The 17,634-nt window shown below is 33.3% G+C and overlaps 2 protein-coding genes across 5 annotated transcripts in view; one reads left to right on the forward strand and one right to left on the reverse strand.

Annotated features, from left to right (window-relative positions):
- Positions 1 to 3,300, reverse strand: part of rnf130 (ring finger protein 130) — a 78,094-nt gene extending 74,794 nt beyond the window's left edge. For 3 of the 4 annotated variants that reach the window (XM_087280506.1, XM_087280507.1, XM_087280505.1), the window contains exons 1-2: positions 3,194 to 3,300; positions 2,472 to 2,887 (exon numbers count right to left, since the gene is read on the reverse strand). In XM_087280506.1, the coding sequence (XP_087136632.1) occupies positions 2,472 to 2,745 (274 nt within the window). In that variant the 5' untranslated portion in view covers positions 2,746 to 2,887; positions 3,194 to 3,300. The remainder of the gene's footprint in view (positions 1 to 2,471; positions 2,888 to 3,193) is intronic. The other variant, NM_001020465.3, reaches the window with a different exon arrangement.
- A 5,836-nt stretch (positions 3,301 to 9,136) lies between these two features.
- si:ch211-132p1.2 lies at positions 9,137 to 16,894 on the forward strand. The gene is made up of 2 exons (XM_087281845.1): positions 9,137 to 9,357; positions 14,318 to 16,894. Exons 1-2 carry the CDS (start codon positions 9,255 to 9,257, stop codon positions 15,334 to 15,336), a joined length of 1,122 nt encoding a protein of 373 aa, XP_087137971.1. The 5' UTR covers positions 9,137 to 9,254; the 3' UTR covers positions 15,337 to 16,894.
- Positions 16,895 to 17,634: the final 740 nt, after the last annotated feature.

The following is a 17,634-nucleotide window of genomic DNA, read 5'->3' on the forward strand; positions in this document are numbered from 1 at the left end:
ATTCAATACATACAGGAGGATCTTGCAAAAACTAAATGATTCAGCAAAATTTCGAATAACAAGTGTGGCTGGTTATTAATGTGTCAGCTGAAAAATAAACGGAAGATTGACAAAGACAGCAGTGGCCAGCCATCCACAGCAATGCAAAAAAGCAGCTAGGGGCTTCAAGAGTATGCATGGTATACACACTGAGAAACACTAGCTGGCGTCAAGCAGGCCACCTTAAATATGCTGTGCAATACAAGAGATGCTAATTTAGTGTAGAGGAGGGCAAAAGATGGCATTATTGTTATTGCAAACAAAGCAAGCCACACTTTTGTCCCTTAAACCCTACGTCACACAGCATAGCAGGGCCTCTTTAGGGGAGGTTATGCAAGAATAGTACACAGTTGCACAGTTCTGTTTACAGTGTCATTGCAAGAGAATTGACCAAAATAGAGTACCTGGCTATGAGCGGAAAAAATCACATTCACATACAACAGTATAAAAATCAATATATTATAATATAGGAAATAACATGAGCAACACTATAAAAAGTAGATTTTATTTAATAGTTTAGTTCACCCAAAGTTAAAAATGGTTCTTAATTTACTCACCATCATGCCATGAAAGATGTAAGTGACTTTTTTCTTCAGGAGAACAATATTAAAAAGATTTTTAGGTGAAGAAGTGGTCCTTGATTTATATGCAATTTGACTGAGAGTCAAAATAACATACTGTATGCAAGCAAATCAAAAGAGAAGCTTACACTTCATACTGTTGTGTATGCCTGCTGAGGCTGTGAATTAAAGGTAATAACGCAATATTTAGTTTTTTCCAGAAACCAAATTTATTGCTCAATAAGACCTCAATGTATTCCCAGAAGCCAAAGGTAGTAATTTTATTTTGCTTATATATTTTAATTATCAGTAGAAAATATGGTTGCATGGTTTACTGTACTATGGTAGTATCGTGATACCATGGCTACAAAATTCTGGGGGTGCCACTGTAGTTTGTAAACGGTAGTATTGCCATTAATGGTTTATCTACAATAGATAATGTTGCATGTGGAAAAATCCCTGTTCCTGTCTATATGATTTAGTAGCTACAACAACCAATATACGACTCACAAAGACAAATGTTAAAGTACTTTGGATTGTTACCTGATATATGATTGAAAAAAAAAAAAAACAATAGATTAAAAACCCAAAATAGCAACAGGAAACATTAAAACAATTTTGACCACTTCATATAGCCTAATTTTCATTTGTTATAAATTGCATTACTATTTATTATGTTTTGTTGGTCAGTTATCTACAAAATAAACATAAAGAACGAATGCATTTTAGGTGAAGTGACATGCAAATAACTTTTTTTTTTCGATAATAAGGTAATTATGAATTAAATTAAAGTAGGCCAATTATAACATTTAAATAAAGTATTTCCGACAATTTTCTTTAGAATTTGTGTTACATTGCGATTTACAATATCACAAAACTACTTGGTATCGTGATACTTCAGCTGGTGTAGTATCATAAGATGGTTAATGGTATCGTGACAACCCTAGTAGAAAATGAATTATATTTAATTAATCAACTAATTTAACTAAAAATCTTTTTTTTTCATGTTCTACTGAAGAAAAAGTCACCAACATATTGAATCTTAGCCAGGGGGCGAGTAGATTATCAGCTAATTTAATTTTTTTAAGTGACTATCCCTTTAAGATTAGCAAAATAGGAACTAATCAACACCAGTTTTCTCTGCTTTTTTGTGCAAAATAGAGGAAATGCTAAGACAAGTCGTGCAAAGATGTCAGATACCACAGGAAGTTCATGATCTTTGCACCCACATACTAAAATAACTATAAAAATGCTGCAAATCAACAGTGCAATATCAAACATGCAACTTTTTTGGGTTTATTATAACGTAGATCTGCATATGTTGTTAAAGACTAATAAGCATACATGCAATTTATGTCCTTTATAAGGTGCTGGATTTCTAGTTGGTGCATTTCTTAGCATTCAGACTATATTCCAAATAAATAAAGGAAAATCAGTTAATCTGGGATTTCAGTCAGGATTCACAGTGCTTCTTGACATTTTTCAGCTTTTCAGCTAATCCAGTTGAAAGCTAATTTAAAGTCCAACCAAAACCAGCTTTGGCCAAAAGGTTTTATACTGTCTCTCACAGCAGCATCCAACTAATAGGGTGAGGCAGCTAATAATAATCTTAGACCAGGCAGAAAGCTTGCACTTTATGCAGTACATAAATGTGATGCTCATTTTGTCATCGGTAATACATTAAAGAGGTAATGAAGACGAGTGAAGACCTGCAAACCATCTCAGACTATTTACGAGAGCTTCATCCCCCCTGAAGGGTTGTTAGAAGATAGTTATTGACAACCCTGGTAAGTGCAGAGATGTAAAGCATCTGTTCTGCTGAAATATTTTTGGACACTTGTTTAATTTTTCAATGCACATTCACACACTTACCCCCGTTAACAGCAGCAGGTGCGACCACGATCCCCTTCGCCTCTGTTTTAGGGGAATTCTGCCCGTAGCGCCCGTCATTCTTCGTCACCATCTGTTGAGGGTTGCCTTTATGGTCCAGAACGGTGGCGTTGACTATGGCGCTATAATAATCCTCCTTGTTCACCATGGTTTTGTCGGCACCGATAGACAGCGAACACCTGGGCGAGACGAAGGCGAGGAGGAGTGCGAGAAGGCAGCTGCTGCATGACGCCGGCGCGGCCAATCTCTTCAGCATCTTCGGCAATGTCTTCACCGATCAACGCGACCCGACACTGCGATTCTTTCAACGGTCAGCTCTGTCTCAAGAGCCCTCATGTAAACATACTGTCCTCCTCTCAAGCCACGACGTCGGTTAGGAGAACCATGCGTCGCTTCCTCTGACAGAAAGAAAGGGTTGAGAGATTTGTCGACGTTACTGACTTTGCAATGACAACAATTTCACTGGAGAGGCTTGAGTCAGTATAATGGACCCGTTTGCTTTTTTAAAGCCTTTAAGCCGCTCATGTAATCAATAGGCTAGCTTTTTACGACTATTAAAAGGCAACAAATGTGTCTCTTCTGCTGTCAGGACCGCTTTGTTCGCGCTGCCAGCCCTGACAACCAGCTGCTATGCAACAAAAAACCCAATTATTCGCACGCTGTGATTCAGCTTTATTAAAAATGGTTATAATGAGACGTCTTACCTGCTCTTTCGCTTTATTATTTACAGCCAAACTCTCTATTTGTTGCGATATTTTACAGCGCTGTGGCTCGCTCGGCCATAGGCAGACCGATGTGTTGCTGTTCTGCTTGTTCGTTCCCTTCTCGCCAACACTCAGACGTTCGCGTGTGCGCATGCGCAGAGCAGCGCGTCTCTCGCACGGCGAGATCAGATCAGTGGGAGGGAGAAGACGGGGCCACATCACCATCATCTCAAAATGCGTAATGCTGCTGCTGCTGGGCCTTATATTAATCACTCTTTTAATGCCGTATTAATAATAACACTTGCGATCGTTTGGTTTTAGTAAAGAGTTTACAAAGAGCTGTTAAAATATGTTATGCATTTTGTAAATCATATTGCACAGCTCCTAAAGTAGCCTACCAGTGCTGCTGAATGAATTATGATGTTTATGAAAAGAGAGCATGTAAAGCACAATATATTTCTGACCATGCCATGTCACGAATACAACTTCTGTGTTAGTCTGTTCTGTAATGTTCATTCATTCATTCATTTTCTTTTTGGCTTAGTTCCATTTTTAAACTGGGGTCGCCACAGCGGAATGAACCGCCAACTTATCCAGCATATGTTTTATGCAGTGGAGGCCCTTTCAGCTGCAACCCATCACTGGGAAACATCCATACACACTCACTCACATACATACATAAACAACAGTCAACTATTAGCATAACCAATTCACCTATACCGCATGTCTTTGGATTGTGGTGGAAACATGCACCCGGAGAAAACCCACACAAACACAGGGAGAGCATGCAAACTTCACACAGAAATGCCAACTAACCCAGCTGAGGCTCGAACCAGTGACTTTCTTACTGTGAGGCGCACATACTAATCACTGTTCCACCGCATCACCCTGTAATGGAATGTTACCAATGTTGAATAAAATCCATGTAAACCTCTTTAATTTTAGCATTAATTTTTCAACATAGCATATTGCTTAAAGAAGCATCCTTTAGTTTATGTTAAAAAGCAATATAGGTGTAGTATTATTCATATAAAATATGAAAATAATCAAATCTAACTCGACAGTATAACTAAAACTCTTTTACAGTTTAACAACACTAAAATAACACGGATTTTGTAAACATAAGTTGATGCAATACAGCTAACATAAACAAACAAGCATGTTCCGCATTTTCAGAATTAGGTCATAAAAATCTAATTTTACTTTTTTTAATAATACTTTTGTATTATTATTTATTCATGTCCATTAACCAATGTAATAACTATGGTTTAAAACTGTAATAGTACCTTTTACTGAATCCATCTTGTTTAAAAAGATTGATAAGAAGGATATATGGCGTTTTGTCTAACAACTGCATTTCTTTTGTCAAATTGTATTTGGTCATTGAATAGACAATATTTACAAAATTCCAGTATTAGTTTTCTGATATGCATAAACAAAAAACAAAACAAAAACAAACACCCCACGCCCAACCTCTAAGTATACAATACAGTGATAATCAAAACAACTTTTTAGTTACAATATGCTTTGGGGAAAAGAATTCCCCATGAAGTGACCAAAGAAAGGGCCCCGAATCTTCTGAAATTGTCTAATTTTGCCTTTTAAAAGATATCTGGTTAGTTCCAAGTGCAGAATAGATATCAATTCTTCAAGCCGTAGTTTAGCAGTTGGAGGATTAACATTTTTTCCAGTACAATAATAGCAGCTATTTGGCTGTTATCAAACAATAAGGAATTTCTGTTGTGCACTGCTCAATATATATGTATAATGTGAATCAGGATGTCCTAATATATAAAGCATTGGGTCAGGATGAAGGTGTTGATCAAGGACATCTGAAAGCACTTTAAAAAACAACTGCATGTCTGCCTAGCTAGGACTTTAGGATGTTTGGAAGAAAGATATTGGTCAAACTATTGAAGAGAATGACTGAAACATTGTATGTGATATTACCCAAAATATGTCTCTCTGGGATCCATGAAGTCATATATCTTATACCAATAAGTATTAAGAATAGGTTTGCCAATGCCACAGACTTGTGTTTCAAATGTAAAATAAAGGTACATTCATTCATTGTTTTTGGGATTGTGACAAAATTTTGCCAATTTGGAAGAAAATACACTAAATAATATTATCAAGTAAAATTTTTATTTGAGCCCAGCTTTGTATTTATTGAATCATATTGCAAACAACGTGTTTGAAAAATATGCAATACAGTTATTTACTGTATTGTCCTGGGATATAAAATGTGGATATCACAAATTGCTATGGCTACCATTAGAAAAACGTACCTATGACAAACATAAAAAATCTGACACATTCTGGTCAATTTGGTCTCTTCTTTGGGAATATATAAAAGACCTCTCTTAAATTGCGCACATAATCCTTGTTGTTTATTTACAATTTTTGCTTAATCCCCACTTAAAGACTGCTCTAAAATGGTGTGATTGTACTTTATTTTTATCTTTTTATTTATTTTTCTAAATTAATTTCTTTGTTATTTTTCATATTTAGAACTGTGCACTCTGTAATACATTTATACATTTTGTATTTTGATGTTAATATTTTGTGAATGTGGGCATACAATAAAACAAAATAAATTTTAAAAAAGCTGTATTAGCAAATGTTGAAATCCCCCTGAAACAATACTGAATTAACAATACTTCTACAGCACTTAGCAATCTTGATTAATGTTAACTATAGTTGCCCGATATTAATAAATGGATCTGTTTGATACATATAATTGGTTCACATTATATTATATTGTATTACTTTTTTGTTTGTGAGCATGAATTCATTGTTCTATTCGCTTACGTAAAATAATGCTGACATTTCTACATTAGATAGGTTACATCTTTTTTTCTGGTGTTCCATGCACAACATTTGGCACACCTGCTGCATCTGTTTAGCCAGATGGTGGTAAATAAAAGTGCACTGGAATTGTCATTTCTTTCTTTTTTATGCATAATATATTAAAAGAAATCTATATTTAATCTTAACACACATCAGCAGAAGACAAAATATTATTTTACTCTATACTGACCTATTTCACTTTTAAATAATTCACTTTAATAAATAAGCAATTCCACTTGATCTTTGGCACTCTCTAGTGGAGGTCGTATAATTCCACATTACAATAAATTATAACACCAAACTATTATTCAGTGTATTGTCATCACATATTGTAGGTCTATGCTGCAGCTACGAGCCAGCCCACTCATATATCAAACAGCATATTTCCTTCAGATTTTCTCTCAGATCCACATTACTTGTAATAGGCCTGAAATGTGAAATGTAGCATACATTTTGATCAGCATATCTAAATAGATTATTGTTAAATATTCTAATGGATCATTTGTGTTTGCTTGTTGTTGACTTGCACTACATAACAAATAAAAATATTAATCAAAATTGAAATATTTTAGATGTTAAACCAAATATTATTTACATCATGCATTTAATGTTTATTTAAAGTTACTGTTAAACAAGGTTAAAGAAAGATACTGAAGATCAGAGGGATTTTGGAGCAAACTTATAAGTGGATGATGACAAGTGATGACGAGGTGTTTTTTTTTTTTTTTTCAAATTTATCTTCCCTAATTTTCTAAACATTATTAAGCACATGGCCACAATGTAAGGCGAGTATGACAGCATGCATAACGTTTAATTTTTGAAAAATATTCTAACATTAAACCCTTTGTTGACTACACACTAATTCATGATTTGTTCATGATATTGATATTGATAGTTCATGATTTGTCTTTAGAGGATGGTTCAACATTTCCTTTTATTTTTCCAGTACATTTCTATAGATATAGATAAAAATAAAATACAATTTTGTTTATTCAATTATAATTAGTTGTTTGCTTGTTTTGTCCCTTAATCCCTTACCCTTTACTGACAAAGGTCCAGAATTTGTCCCAAATATTAGCTAATTTCTCCTATTTTGACTGCCAAGACATCATAAATTGTAAAAAAAAAACCATCAAAGGCTTTAAGATCAAGCCGAATTTGTAAGTTATTGTATTGTTGTTAAATAGAGAAAACATTTTAACAAGGAACTTTCATTTTAATCTTGGACCTTATTCTTGAAAGAAAAAAAAGAACAAATTTTAATACTAGTTAGGCTGTTGTTGTTATCCATGAATTTTCAAATGTACTTTTTACAATTGAGGCTAGAAAAATCATCAAGCTCTACATAATAATAATAATAATAATAATAATAATAATAATAATTATTATTATTATTATTATTATTATTATTATTATTATTATTAATGGTTCATTATTTAAGTAGCCAGTTTATTATTTGGCTATAAAGGACAATATATTACAATTTTTAATTTAAATCTTTATTTTCATAAAGTTAATATTATAACCGTACATAAAGTTATGTACATAACTTAAACATAACATGATATACGTAACATAAAGTTATGAACAATGAAATAAAAAACCTTATTTTATTTTTCCCCTAATGACAGTATTAAATATAAGTATTTTCTTGTTCATATTTCTTTAATCTTATTCTTTAGGAAACATTTTAGTACATCAAAAAGTGGTTAGTGTGGTTATAATGACCATCCAACGAGCTAATCCAGCTAAAAATAGTGCTTAAAATGTCACTAAATGCAGCTTATAAATCTCATAGTTAAATAGACAATAAAGTGAATGACTGCAAAAAGGTCCACTTTTACCAGGCTAGCTACGGGCCTGCAACCTGTGAAAGAATGCAGGTCTGCTGTGACATGCAGTCCAGATGTAATAAACACGACGTGCTCGAACACGACACAAAAGAAAACTGAAACTGTGTTTAACTGTAAACAAGGCTATTGTTTCCAAAAAGAAAAAAAAGAAAAAAATTGAATAATTCCTCAAGATCTCTACGGAGCGCAATTAAACTACAGTATATTAAACTAAAATAAACTATAGGCTAGATGGTGTGCTTTTACATTTATTTTATTTATTTATTTATTTTTACAGATTTTAAATATAGCATAATATCTCAACAATGAAGACGTTCATGTTGCAGGTGTGCAACAATGTCACCATCTAGTGCTCATCATCTACAGCTACATTATGTTTTAGTTTTTTTTCCCACGAATGGCATCAAGTATTGAAAACTTTAATATTTACAAAAGCTAGCCACTTTTCAATAAAATCACGACGACAATCACATAAATACAGCATTTAAAGAATATGTAACCTACAAATGTTTTCTTTATCAATTAAGATGGAAGCCTTCATTTAAAAACAAAAATATAGGTTTAATTGTAGAATTGTAAAATTTAAATATATAAATAGTTCAAATCATTTATAGGCTAGCATATCAGTTGATTATTACGTGAAATACAAGTTTTGACAACTATGTAACGTAGTATTTTGTAATGTTATGAAAACATTTTTTAATTATTGCTATCATTAAGTGAAAAACAAAACATTTAAATGAATATTTTGATAGAACAAAATGTCATTATTTTTCCCTTCTCTTTTTAAAAAGGGAACTAGACAAATGTGCTTGTTGGAAAAAGTAGTACTTCTTTTGACAAGCATCCACATTTTTCCATAGATCTTTCGTTTCCTCCCCTGATCCTATCTCCTCCTGTTTGCTACAGAGGTGGTTTTGAGCTGAACATTTGAGTGTTCTACTGCGTTTCATTGTTTAATAAATTCCTTAATACAGAAATACAGGCTAATTATTAATTAAATCAATTAAACATCAATTACTCATCTCTAGTCCACAAACGTATTAATAATGTTGACCGTTTATTGTACCATTGGACAATCTGTCTCCATATGAATGAGAGAAGGAAAAATGCAAACATTGTAGCAGATGCTCACATCTGTTTTATGTCCTCGTACTTATAGAGGAAAAGCCAAAAGACAACTCGTTGATTGGTATAAACCCAAAAGGAGGCGTGACTAGAATGCATACCCGACAGAAAAAGTATATTAGAGGTAAATAGAGTGGAGTGAACAGCTACTTTTACACTCAGAAAATCTTTTCATTTCACGTCGCTAGGGAAGTGCTTTAAATCATTTCAACAATACTTAAACGACCAGTATGGAATTTGTTGTCAGTTCTCGAGTGCCTTTTCTGTATCTCCTCTTCATCTTTCTTCACGTCTCTTCAGCTGTAGATGCAAACATCTCGATCATCGTTCCAAGTAAGTCTTATCTTAACTTTGTGGTAAAAATCTTTGATAGTCTACTTGTCACGATAACGTTGTAAAACAAAGGTTATATGAGTAAGTATAGCAAATTTGGAAAGAAAGGTGGGGGTGGCAGAGTTGTAACATGCACAGACAGGACATGACATTCATTGTAACACATATTGATTCTATCTTACCACTGCTAAGCAAAGCACAGAAGTGAAAAACAGTGACAAAAAGTGACACCATTTAGTCACCCAAATGTTATTTCAAATCTGACTTTAATTTTCCAGAATAATTGCTTTAAATTAGTTTTGTTTGAGTGATCCTGCATTGTGGTTGAATAAGAAATATATCTAAAAAAATTTTAATAATAATAGATATCTCATTTCCTCACTGATCCTATCTCTTCCTGTTTGCTACAGAGATGAGGTTAAGAGTTAGATATTTGACAAAAAATAAAATAAATAAAATAATAATAATAATATACATATACATACATACACACACACACACACACACACACACACACACACACACACACACACACACACACACACACACACATATATATATGTAATCCCCCCCCCCCCCCCTTCAATTTATTTATTTATTTTATTTCAGGAGAGTCTTATTTGTTTATTTCGACTAGAATAAAAGCATTTTTTAATTTAAAAAAAAAATATTTTATGGACAAAATTATTAGCCCCTTTAAGCAATATTGTTTTCCTATTGTCAACAGAACAAATCATCATTGTACAATGACTTGCCTAATTACCCAGATTAACCTAGTTAAGCCTTTAAATTGCACTTTAAGCTGAATACTAGTGTCTTGACAATTATCTAGTAAAATATTATGTACATGGTCATCACAGCAAAGATAAAACAAATCAGTTTTTAGAAACTAGTTATTAAAACTATTATGTTTATAAATTTGATGAAAATAAATATTCTTTCCGTTAAACAGAAATTGGAGAAAAATCTACAGGGGGCTAATAATTCTGACTTCAACTGTATATATACACAGTAGTCAACATATGTAGTAAATCAAGAAGGATAATCAAAGTTGTCCTAAGACGATATACAGTATTGTTCAAAATTCATGCCCAATATGTAGTTCTGTTTTTAATCAACATTGTTATCTACAGAATTTCATACTTCATCACTTTTGATCGCACACAGACAAGATTGTTTGTCACAAGATGTAAAATTGCTTGTCACATTTCATGAATACGAGTTTGCAGCTTCCCAATGGTTCTGTTAAGGTCAGAATCCTGTAGTCTAACTAAATTTGGCATTATATTCGCGTTCTGACCTTAAGCAAAGCTTTCAGAACCTTGAATAATGATCTCTTCCCCATTACAGACACATGTGACAGGTCAGTTGTTACCTAATGATAAATGATTATGTCTGGTGTTGACAAAAAACCAATTAACAATGACATTTCTTATTATGATGTGGATATTAATTCATTTGAATTATTTTTACAATTGATATTGTCTGCAATGTGTACAATACTGTAAAGTTTTTTTTTCTCTCTCTCTGTTGTAATAATATTTAGGTTTAATTGTTCGTAAATTTGTTTCGATAGCAAGGGATGTTATGAAAAAAAAATACAACCCTGAGTGTACAAAGTGTTTTTTAATTGACTAGTAACAGACTGACATTTTTTGCATGAATTTTGAAAGAAGCACATTTTTGGTTTTATGAAAACTTTGATTAAAATTTTAATTCACATCAAATGTTGACTATGCCAAATTGTTATTTTAATACTTATACAGCTTATTATTGGTGTGGTGTCTTTAAAAGAACAAATTTGCATCTTATTTTACTCATAAAAGTAAAAGTTCAGTACAGCGTTTTATGTGGTTGATAAAGTAGAAAGTTGTTTTAAAATCACTTTTATTGTACTGTATTGTCCGACATAAGCTTATACTGTTATTAGGATTTTAACATAGTTATTTCAAGATTTCTGTCCTGTTATTGATCTTTTATAAAGAGTTTTAAATATTTGAAGAAATATGTAACCTTATGTAACAGACAAATAAATCTACAAATCTGACTCAGTTACACCAATTCTGTCAGGAGAAATGAGTCAAAATTCCTCCAAACTATAGTGAGAAACTTGTGGAAGGATACCCAAAACATTTGACCAAAGTTATACAGTTTCAAAGCAAAGCTAAAAAATACCAAGGAAATGTGTGTAAACTTTTGACTGTCTAGAAATTAATAAAAATTCCCAAAAAAAAAGTTCTCTCATTATCCTGGCATTTAGCAAATGTAGATAATTTAGGTAATCCTAATAATTTAGGTTATTAGGATTTTAACATAGTTATTTCAAGATTTCTGTTCTGTTATTGATCTTTTATAAAGAGTTTTAAATATTTGAAGAAATATGTAACCTTATGTAACAGACAAATAAACAGTGACATACTGAAAGTGAAAACTCTACAAATAGTAATAATAAATGTTTACAAAGTGATGTCTTATACTTTCAAAATCGTGATCACTATATACACACACACACACACACACACACACACACACACACACACACATATATATATATATATATATATATATATATATATATATATATATATATATATATATATATATATATATATATATATATATATGTACAGTTGATGTCAGAATTATTAGCCCCCTTCGATATTTTTCCTATATATATATACACACACACACACACATACATACATATATGTATACATATATATACATACATACATACATACATACATACATACATACATATATATACATACATACATATATATACATACATATATTTACATACATACAAATTTTCACAGTATGTCTGATAATATTTTTTCTTCTAGAAAAAGTCTTATTTTTTATTTCGGCTAAAATAAAAGCAGTTTTAAATTTTTTAAAAACTATTTTTGGGACAAAATTATTAGCCCCTTTAAGCTAATATCTTTTCGATAGTCTACAGAACAAACCATCGTTTTAGAATAACTTGCGTAATTACCCTAACCTGCCTAGTTCACCTTATTAACCTAGTTAAGCTTTTAAATGTCACTTTAAGCTGTGTCTTGAAAAATATCAAGTTAAATATTATTTACTGTCATCATGGCTAAGATAAAATAAATCAGTAATTAGATATAGGTTTTTAAAACTATTATGCTTAGAAATGTGCTGAAACAATCTTCCCTCCATTAAACAGAAATTGGGGAAAAAAATAAACAGGGGCGATAATAATTCAGGGGGGCTGATAATTGTGACTCCAGCAAGTTTTTTTAGGCATCCGCTGCCTAAAAAAAAGGAAAATGAATGAATGAATGATGGAATATTAAATATTTCCCAAATGCAACACATTCCAACAGTGAAGTATGGGGGTACGGGGGTGAAGTATGGTCTGTTCTGCTGCAGGAGGAACTGTTCCATTTCACAGCATAGAAGGTATCATGAAAAAAGAACATTATGTATAAATACTGAAGCAACATCTCAAGACATCAACCAGGAAGTTAAAACTTGGCCACAAATTAGTCTTTCAAACGAACCATGACCCTAAGCATACTGCCAAATTAGTTAAAAGGTGCTTTAAGGACAACAGAGTGAATATTTTGGAGTGGCCATCACAAAGCCCTATAGAAAATTTGTGGGCAGAGTTTGTGGGCAAAAGCTTGTGCGAGCAAGACAAATCTGACTCAGTTACACCAATTCTGTCAGGAGAAATGAGTCAAAATTCCTCCAAACTATAGTGAGAAACTTGTGGAAGGATACCCAAAACATTTGACCAAAGTTATACAGTTTCAAAGCAAAGCTAAAAAATACCAAGGAAATGTGTGTAAACTTTTGACTGTCTAGAAATGAATAAAAATTCCCAAAAAAAGTTCTCTCATTATCCTGGCATTTAGCAAATGTAGATAATTTAGGTAATCCTAATGGACCTAAAATGGTAAATGTTTAGTATTTTACCATCAGACATATAAAAAAAATGGTTATGTTCCTTTTTTTAGAGTGTATGTACACTTCTGGTTTTAACTTTATATATATATCAAATGGCCAGAAAGTGTTTCATTGTTTTTAAATTGTTAATATATTGGTGTCTGGGATGCAATGGATGAAGTACAGAGTTTGTTGTATATACCATGATTTTATATAATATTCACTTTAATGTGTGAAATGACTAAAAAGGCCATAAATGAATATTTTCAATTCAAATGAGTAGCAGCTTGAACCCGGAAACAGTATTTCATACATCACAACTTAACAAGGCGACGCAGTGGCGTAGTAGGTAGTGCTGTTGCCTCACAGCAAGAAGGTCGCTGGTTCTAGCCTCGGCTGGGTCAGTTGGCGTTTCTGTGTGGAGTTTGCATGTTCTCCCCGCATTCGCGTGGGTTTTCTCTGGGTGCCCTGGTTTCCTCTACAGTCCAAAGACATGTGGTACAGGTGAATTGGGTAGGCTAAATTGTCCGTAGTGTATGAGTGTGAATGAGTTTGTGTGGATGCGGTTAATTCCGCTGTGGCGACCCCGGATTAATAAAGGGACTAAGCCGAAAAGAAAATGAATGAATGAACAACTTAACAAGCAGATACATGATGGAAATGCATAATTCCTTAGCTGTTACACTGTGAAACACTGAATGATGAATGTATTTATTTTTAGAACCTGAACAATGCATTCAATTTTGCATGTTCAGTATTTATCATGGATTTACTCCATTTATGGCAGCAGGGAAAAATTTAATTTTATAATTTGAATAATTACTGCAAATCAGATATTCCATCATTCAACTGCTCCTGCTTATAGCCATAATTGTTATAGATCAAGAGAAATTTAAATGTATGGGCCTTTTTAAATGTACGGAGCCAATGACAAGCTGTTTTATCATGAATGGTACAAATTTTTCCTCTTTTTATGAAATGTACAAAAATCTATTAAGATGAATGTAAACAAAACTGACACATCTGTCTTTCTTTCTCTAAGAGGGTCGGAGCCTGCCACTGTTTAATGGTTCATTAAAAGAAGAACACAAGAAGCAGATTCAAAGCAGCAGTGTTGAATTAGTGGTTCCTCTCATCTGCCTCTTCTCCTTTTCTGCCGGACTTCCCACCAACTCATTTGCCCTCTGGGTGTTGCTCTTTCGCACCAAGAAGCTGCCGTCCACCATTCTGCTGATCAACCTCACCATCTGTGATATAATGCTTCTGCTGGTGCTCCCCTTCAGGATCGTTTACCACTTTGTGGGCAACAATTGGACTTTCGGAGAGCCATTTTGTCGTGTTGTGGTTGGATTCTTCTATGGAAACATGTACGGCTCAGTGGTTTGTCTGGCACTGATTGCCTTGGATCGCTATATAGCTCTGGTTCATCCTTTTGGTGCCAAAGTGCTCCGAAGTAAAAAGAACTCTGTCTATATGAGTGTGTTGGTCTGGATAGTGGTTTTAGCAGCTGCTGTGCCCTTATTAGCCTCAAAACAGACTCATGAGATAAATAACCTATCGATAACAACCTGCCATGACGCACTGCCTGTTGAAGAGCAGGAAAATTACTTTCTGCCATATTTTACCACTCTTTTCTCCCTTTGCTTTTTGCTTCCACTATTAGTGGTGCTGTTCTGCTATTCTGCAGTGTTACGGACACTTATGGCTGAAGGGCAGCGTTTTGCCCATGCGGTTAGAGTCACTGTGCTGATGTTGATTGTTTTTGTTGTTTTCTTGTTGCCTAGCAATATTCTGATGCTGTGGCATTATTCTAAATCAAGTTCGGTCAACAATCTTTATATGCCGTACCTGATTGCTTTGTCTCTCAGCACATTCAACAGCTGCATCGACCCTTTTATTTTTTATTTCGTGTCTAAGGATTTCCGAAAGAGGTCATGGGAGGCTCTCAGGTGTTTGAAGTCTGATTTAGAGTCTTCTTCAGATTCTAGGACAAAGGTCACCTTACTTTCAAAGATAAGCAAGATTGAAAGACCTTTAAATGGGGAATCAACTCATTTGTGATGCTAGGATGACCATTTCGAAATACAAAAGTTATCAGGTTATTTCTTGAATTTTAGGGGTATTGAAGGACTGAAGGCCCACTCATACCAAAGATGATAACTATAACAATTTAGATAAAAAAACCTCTTAATTGAAAAGGATAGCACACCACAACTACAGTGCTCAGCATAAATGAGTACACCCCATTTTGAAAATGAATATTTTCATCCATATCTCAGTCAATATATGCAATTCATTTTGGTGTAGTTAAACAAAACAGGTTTATTAAACAGATGTATTTATTAAAATTATATTTTAGTCACCAAACATATTTAGAAATTGAAAAATAGTACAATTAAATTCAAGCAAAATATTGTAAATAAAATTGCAACCTACAAAATATCAACTAAATTACATTTTCATGCTTCTCTTCATTTTTTTATATTTTTCTACAACAAAAATTTGCGTACTGTAGTTTTTGGACCGTTATCGTAAGTTATTTTGTTAGATAAGCTCCAGATTTAGCTTCAGTACTGCCTAATCTAACGTATATGCACAAATGTAATTATGTATAGCTTCCTGTTAAAATATCAATTTAAAAGAGAGATTTGTGAGGGGTGTACCTACACATGCTGAGCACTGTATTATGATAACTATAAATAACTGTATTATAATAGCCTGATCTAACGAGGAAACGCAAAACATTTTGTCACTTTAGTGGCTAATTCGTACAAATCCATAAGAGTTTAGAGGTACGAAAATGTATGATTTTAAAAAGAGAGCGTGGCCCCCAACCTCGCCCGTAAACCCAACTGTCATTGGGGATAAGCAAATCGAACTAAATTGGACAAATAAGATCGTATGAATTCAAAGGAATTAGCCACTAAATCAAAAAGTTATGAATTGTTGTGAGATTGTGTTGGTACTTACACAGTGGAAAATGTTTGTTGGAATCACAGTTTTTTTCAATTGGTGAATACTAAAACATTGCCAGTCAGTGACTACGTTTACATGGACATTAGTAAATGAATTATTTGCCTTAATCTGACTAAGAAAATAATAGGATTAAGGTGTTTAATAAGTTGCTTAAATGTCGTTTTCATGATCCCGTTTTACATGTTATAGCACATAATTCGATTAACGTCATTGTGTCACCACGCTATTCACGTTTCCTCTGGAGTTTCATGTAATTTCGGTTGTTTCATTTTTAATTTGTCGACTTTATCTGCAGTTAAGCACTTTCACATTCATTTAGGAACTTTTCATGCATGCCCCTCGTGACAAAAAGATATTGGATGCGAGTATAAACTCCTGGAAGAGTGTTGTTTTAATGGAATTTGATACCGCACACTGTATGGGAGAAAAAAAAAACCCTCTGCATTCCACGATGCAGGTATCTGTGTTCCTTTACTGACTTGGTAAGTGCAGAGAATAGTGTCAAACAGCCATGTGTGTATGGAATATCCTGTCGCAAAAATCTGTAAAAATCCTACATGAAGGTAATAGTTTAATTAAGGTGTTTACGTGACTGTACCGCACTTCAATAATGCGACTAAAAACTCCACATGTCTTAATACGATTTCTGTTTAGTTTGATTATTACATCAATCGGATTAATCAAAAAAATCACTGTTTACATGGTAGACTCTTAATCAGAGTATTGTCTTAATCGTACTAAAATCGGATTATTAATGTCCATGTAAACATAATCACTGTTTAATGTAACCTTGCATAAAAAGTTCCAGCATTTAAAGTTGCAGACTGCAATGCATGTTTATAATGTGCAATATTATGTAAAGGTTTGGATGCTATACAGTAATACTTACAGATCTAAAATATTGGGTTGTACTGTATATAGTCAAACCCACTCCTTGGGTTGAATGTTTAAGAATATATATATAAAAAAAAGAATAAAATGTTGGATTTTTTATATTTTACCCAACATTGTCTTATATATCCCAGCATTTTTAAGTGTAATGTTTATAGTTATCTGTATTGTGTGAATGGGCCTTAAATAGAGCTGCGTATCAATGCACAGAAGGCTATATAACTTTAGTTTCATTTGTACAGGAAAATCTGGCTAGGGTGAGGTTATAATTCTATTTCCTCCTTTCCATTAGTCATTAGCTATAAGGGACAAAAAATCATTTTTAAAAGAAGGGCATTCAACAGCCAACAGCTTTCATTTCACTTCTCTCATTATTAGCATTAGTTCCCCAAGACTCAGCTGTCTCTGTGGCCTATATTGACTGCTGGATAAAGTATGTTGGAAAGCTCTGCCACAAACAGTTTTAATAGAGTGATTCAATGAAACTCAAAC

The sequence above is a fragment of the Danio rerio genome, chromosome 14, assembly GCF_052040795.2.
Source record: "Danio rerio strain M-AB ecotype USA chromosome 14, GRCz13ab, whole genome shotgun sequence".
NCBI lineage: Eukaryota > Metazoa > Chordata > Actinopteri > Cypriniformes > Danionidae > Danio > Danio rerio.

What these genes read in the sequence shown, in the direction of transcription:
- si:ch211-132p1.2 (XM_087281845.1), top strand. Translation starts at nt 9,255, where the DNA reads ATGGAATTTGTTGTCAGTTCTCGAGTGCCTTTTCTGTATCTCCTCTTC. An exon ending in CATCTCGATCATCGTTCCAA is followed by an intron (nt 9,358 to 14,317) that starts GTAAGTCTTATC and finishes TCTTTCTCTAAG; the next exon opens with AGGGTCGGAGCCTGCCACTG.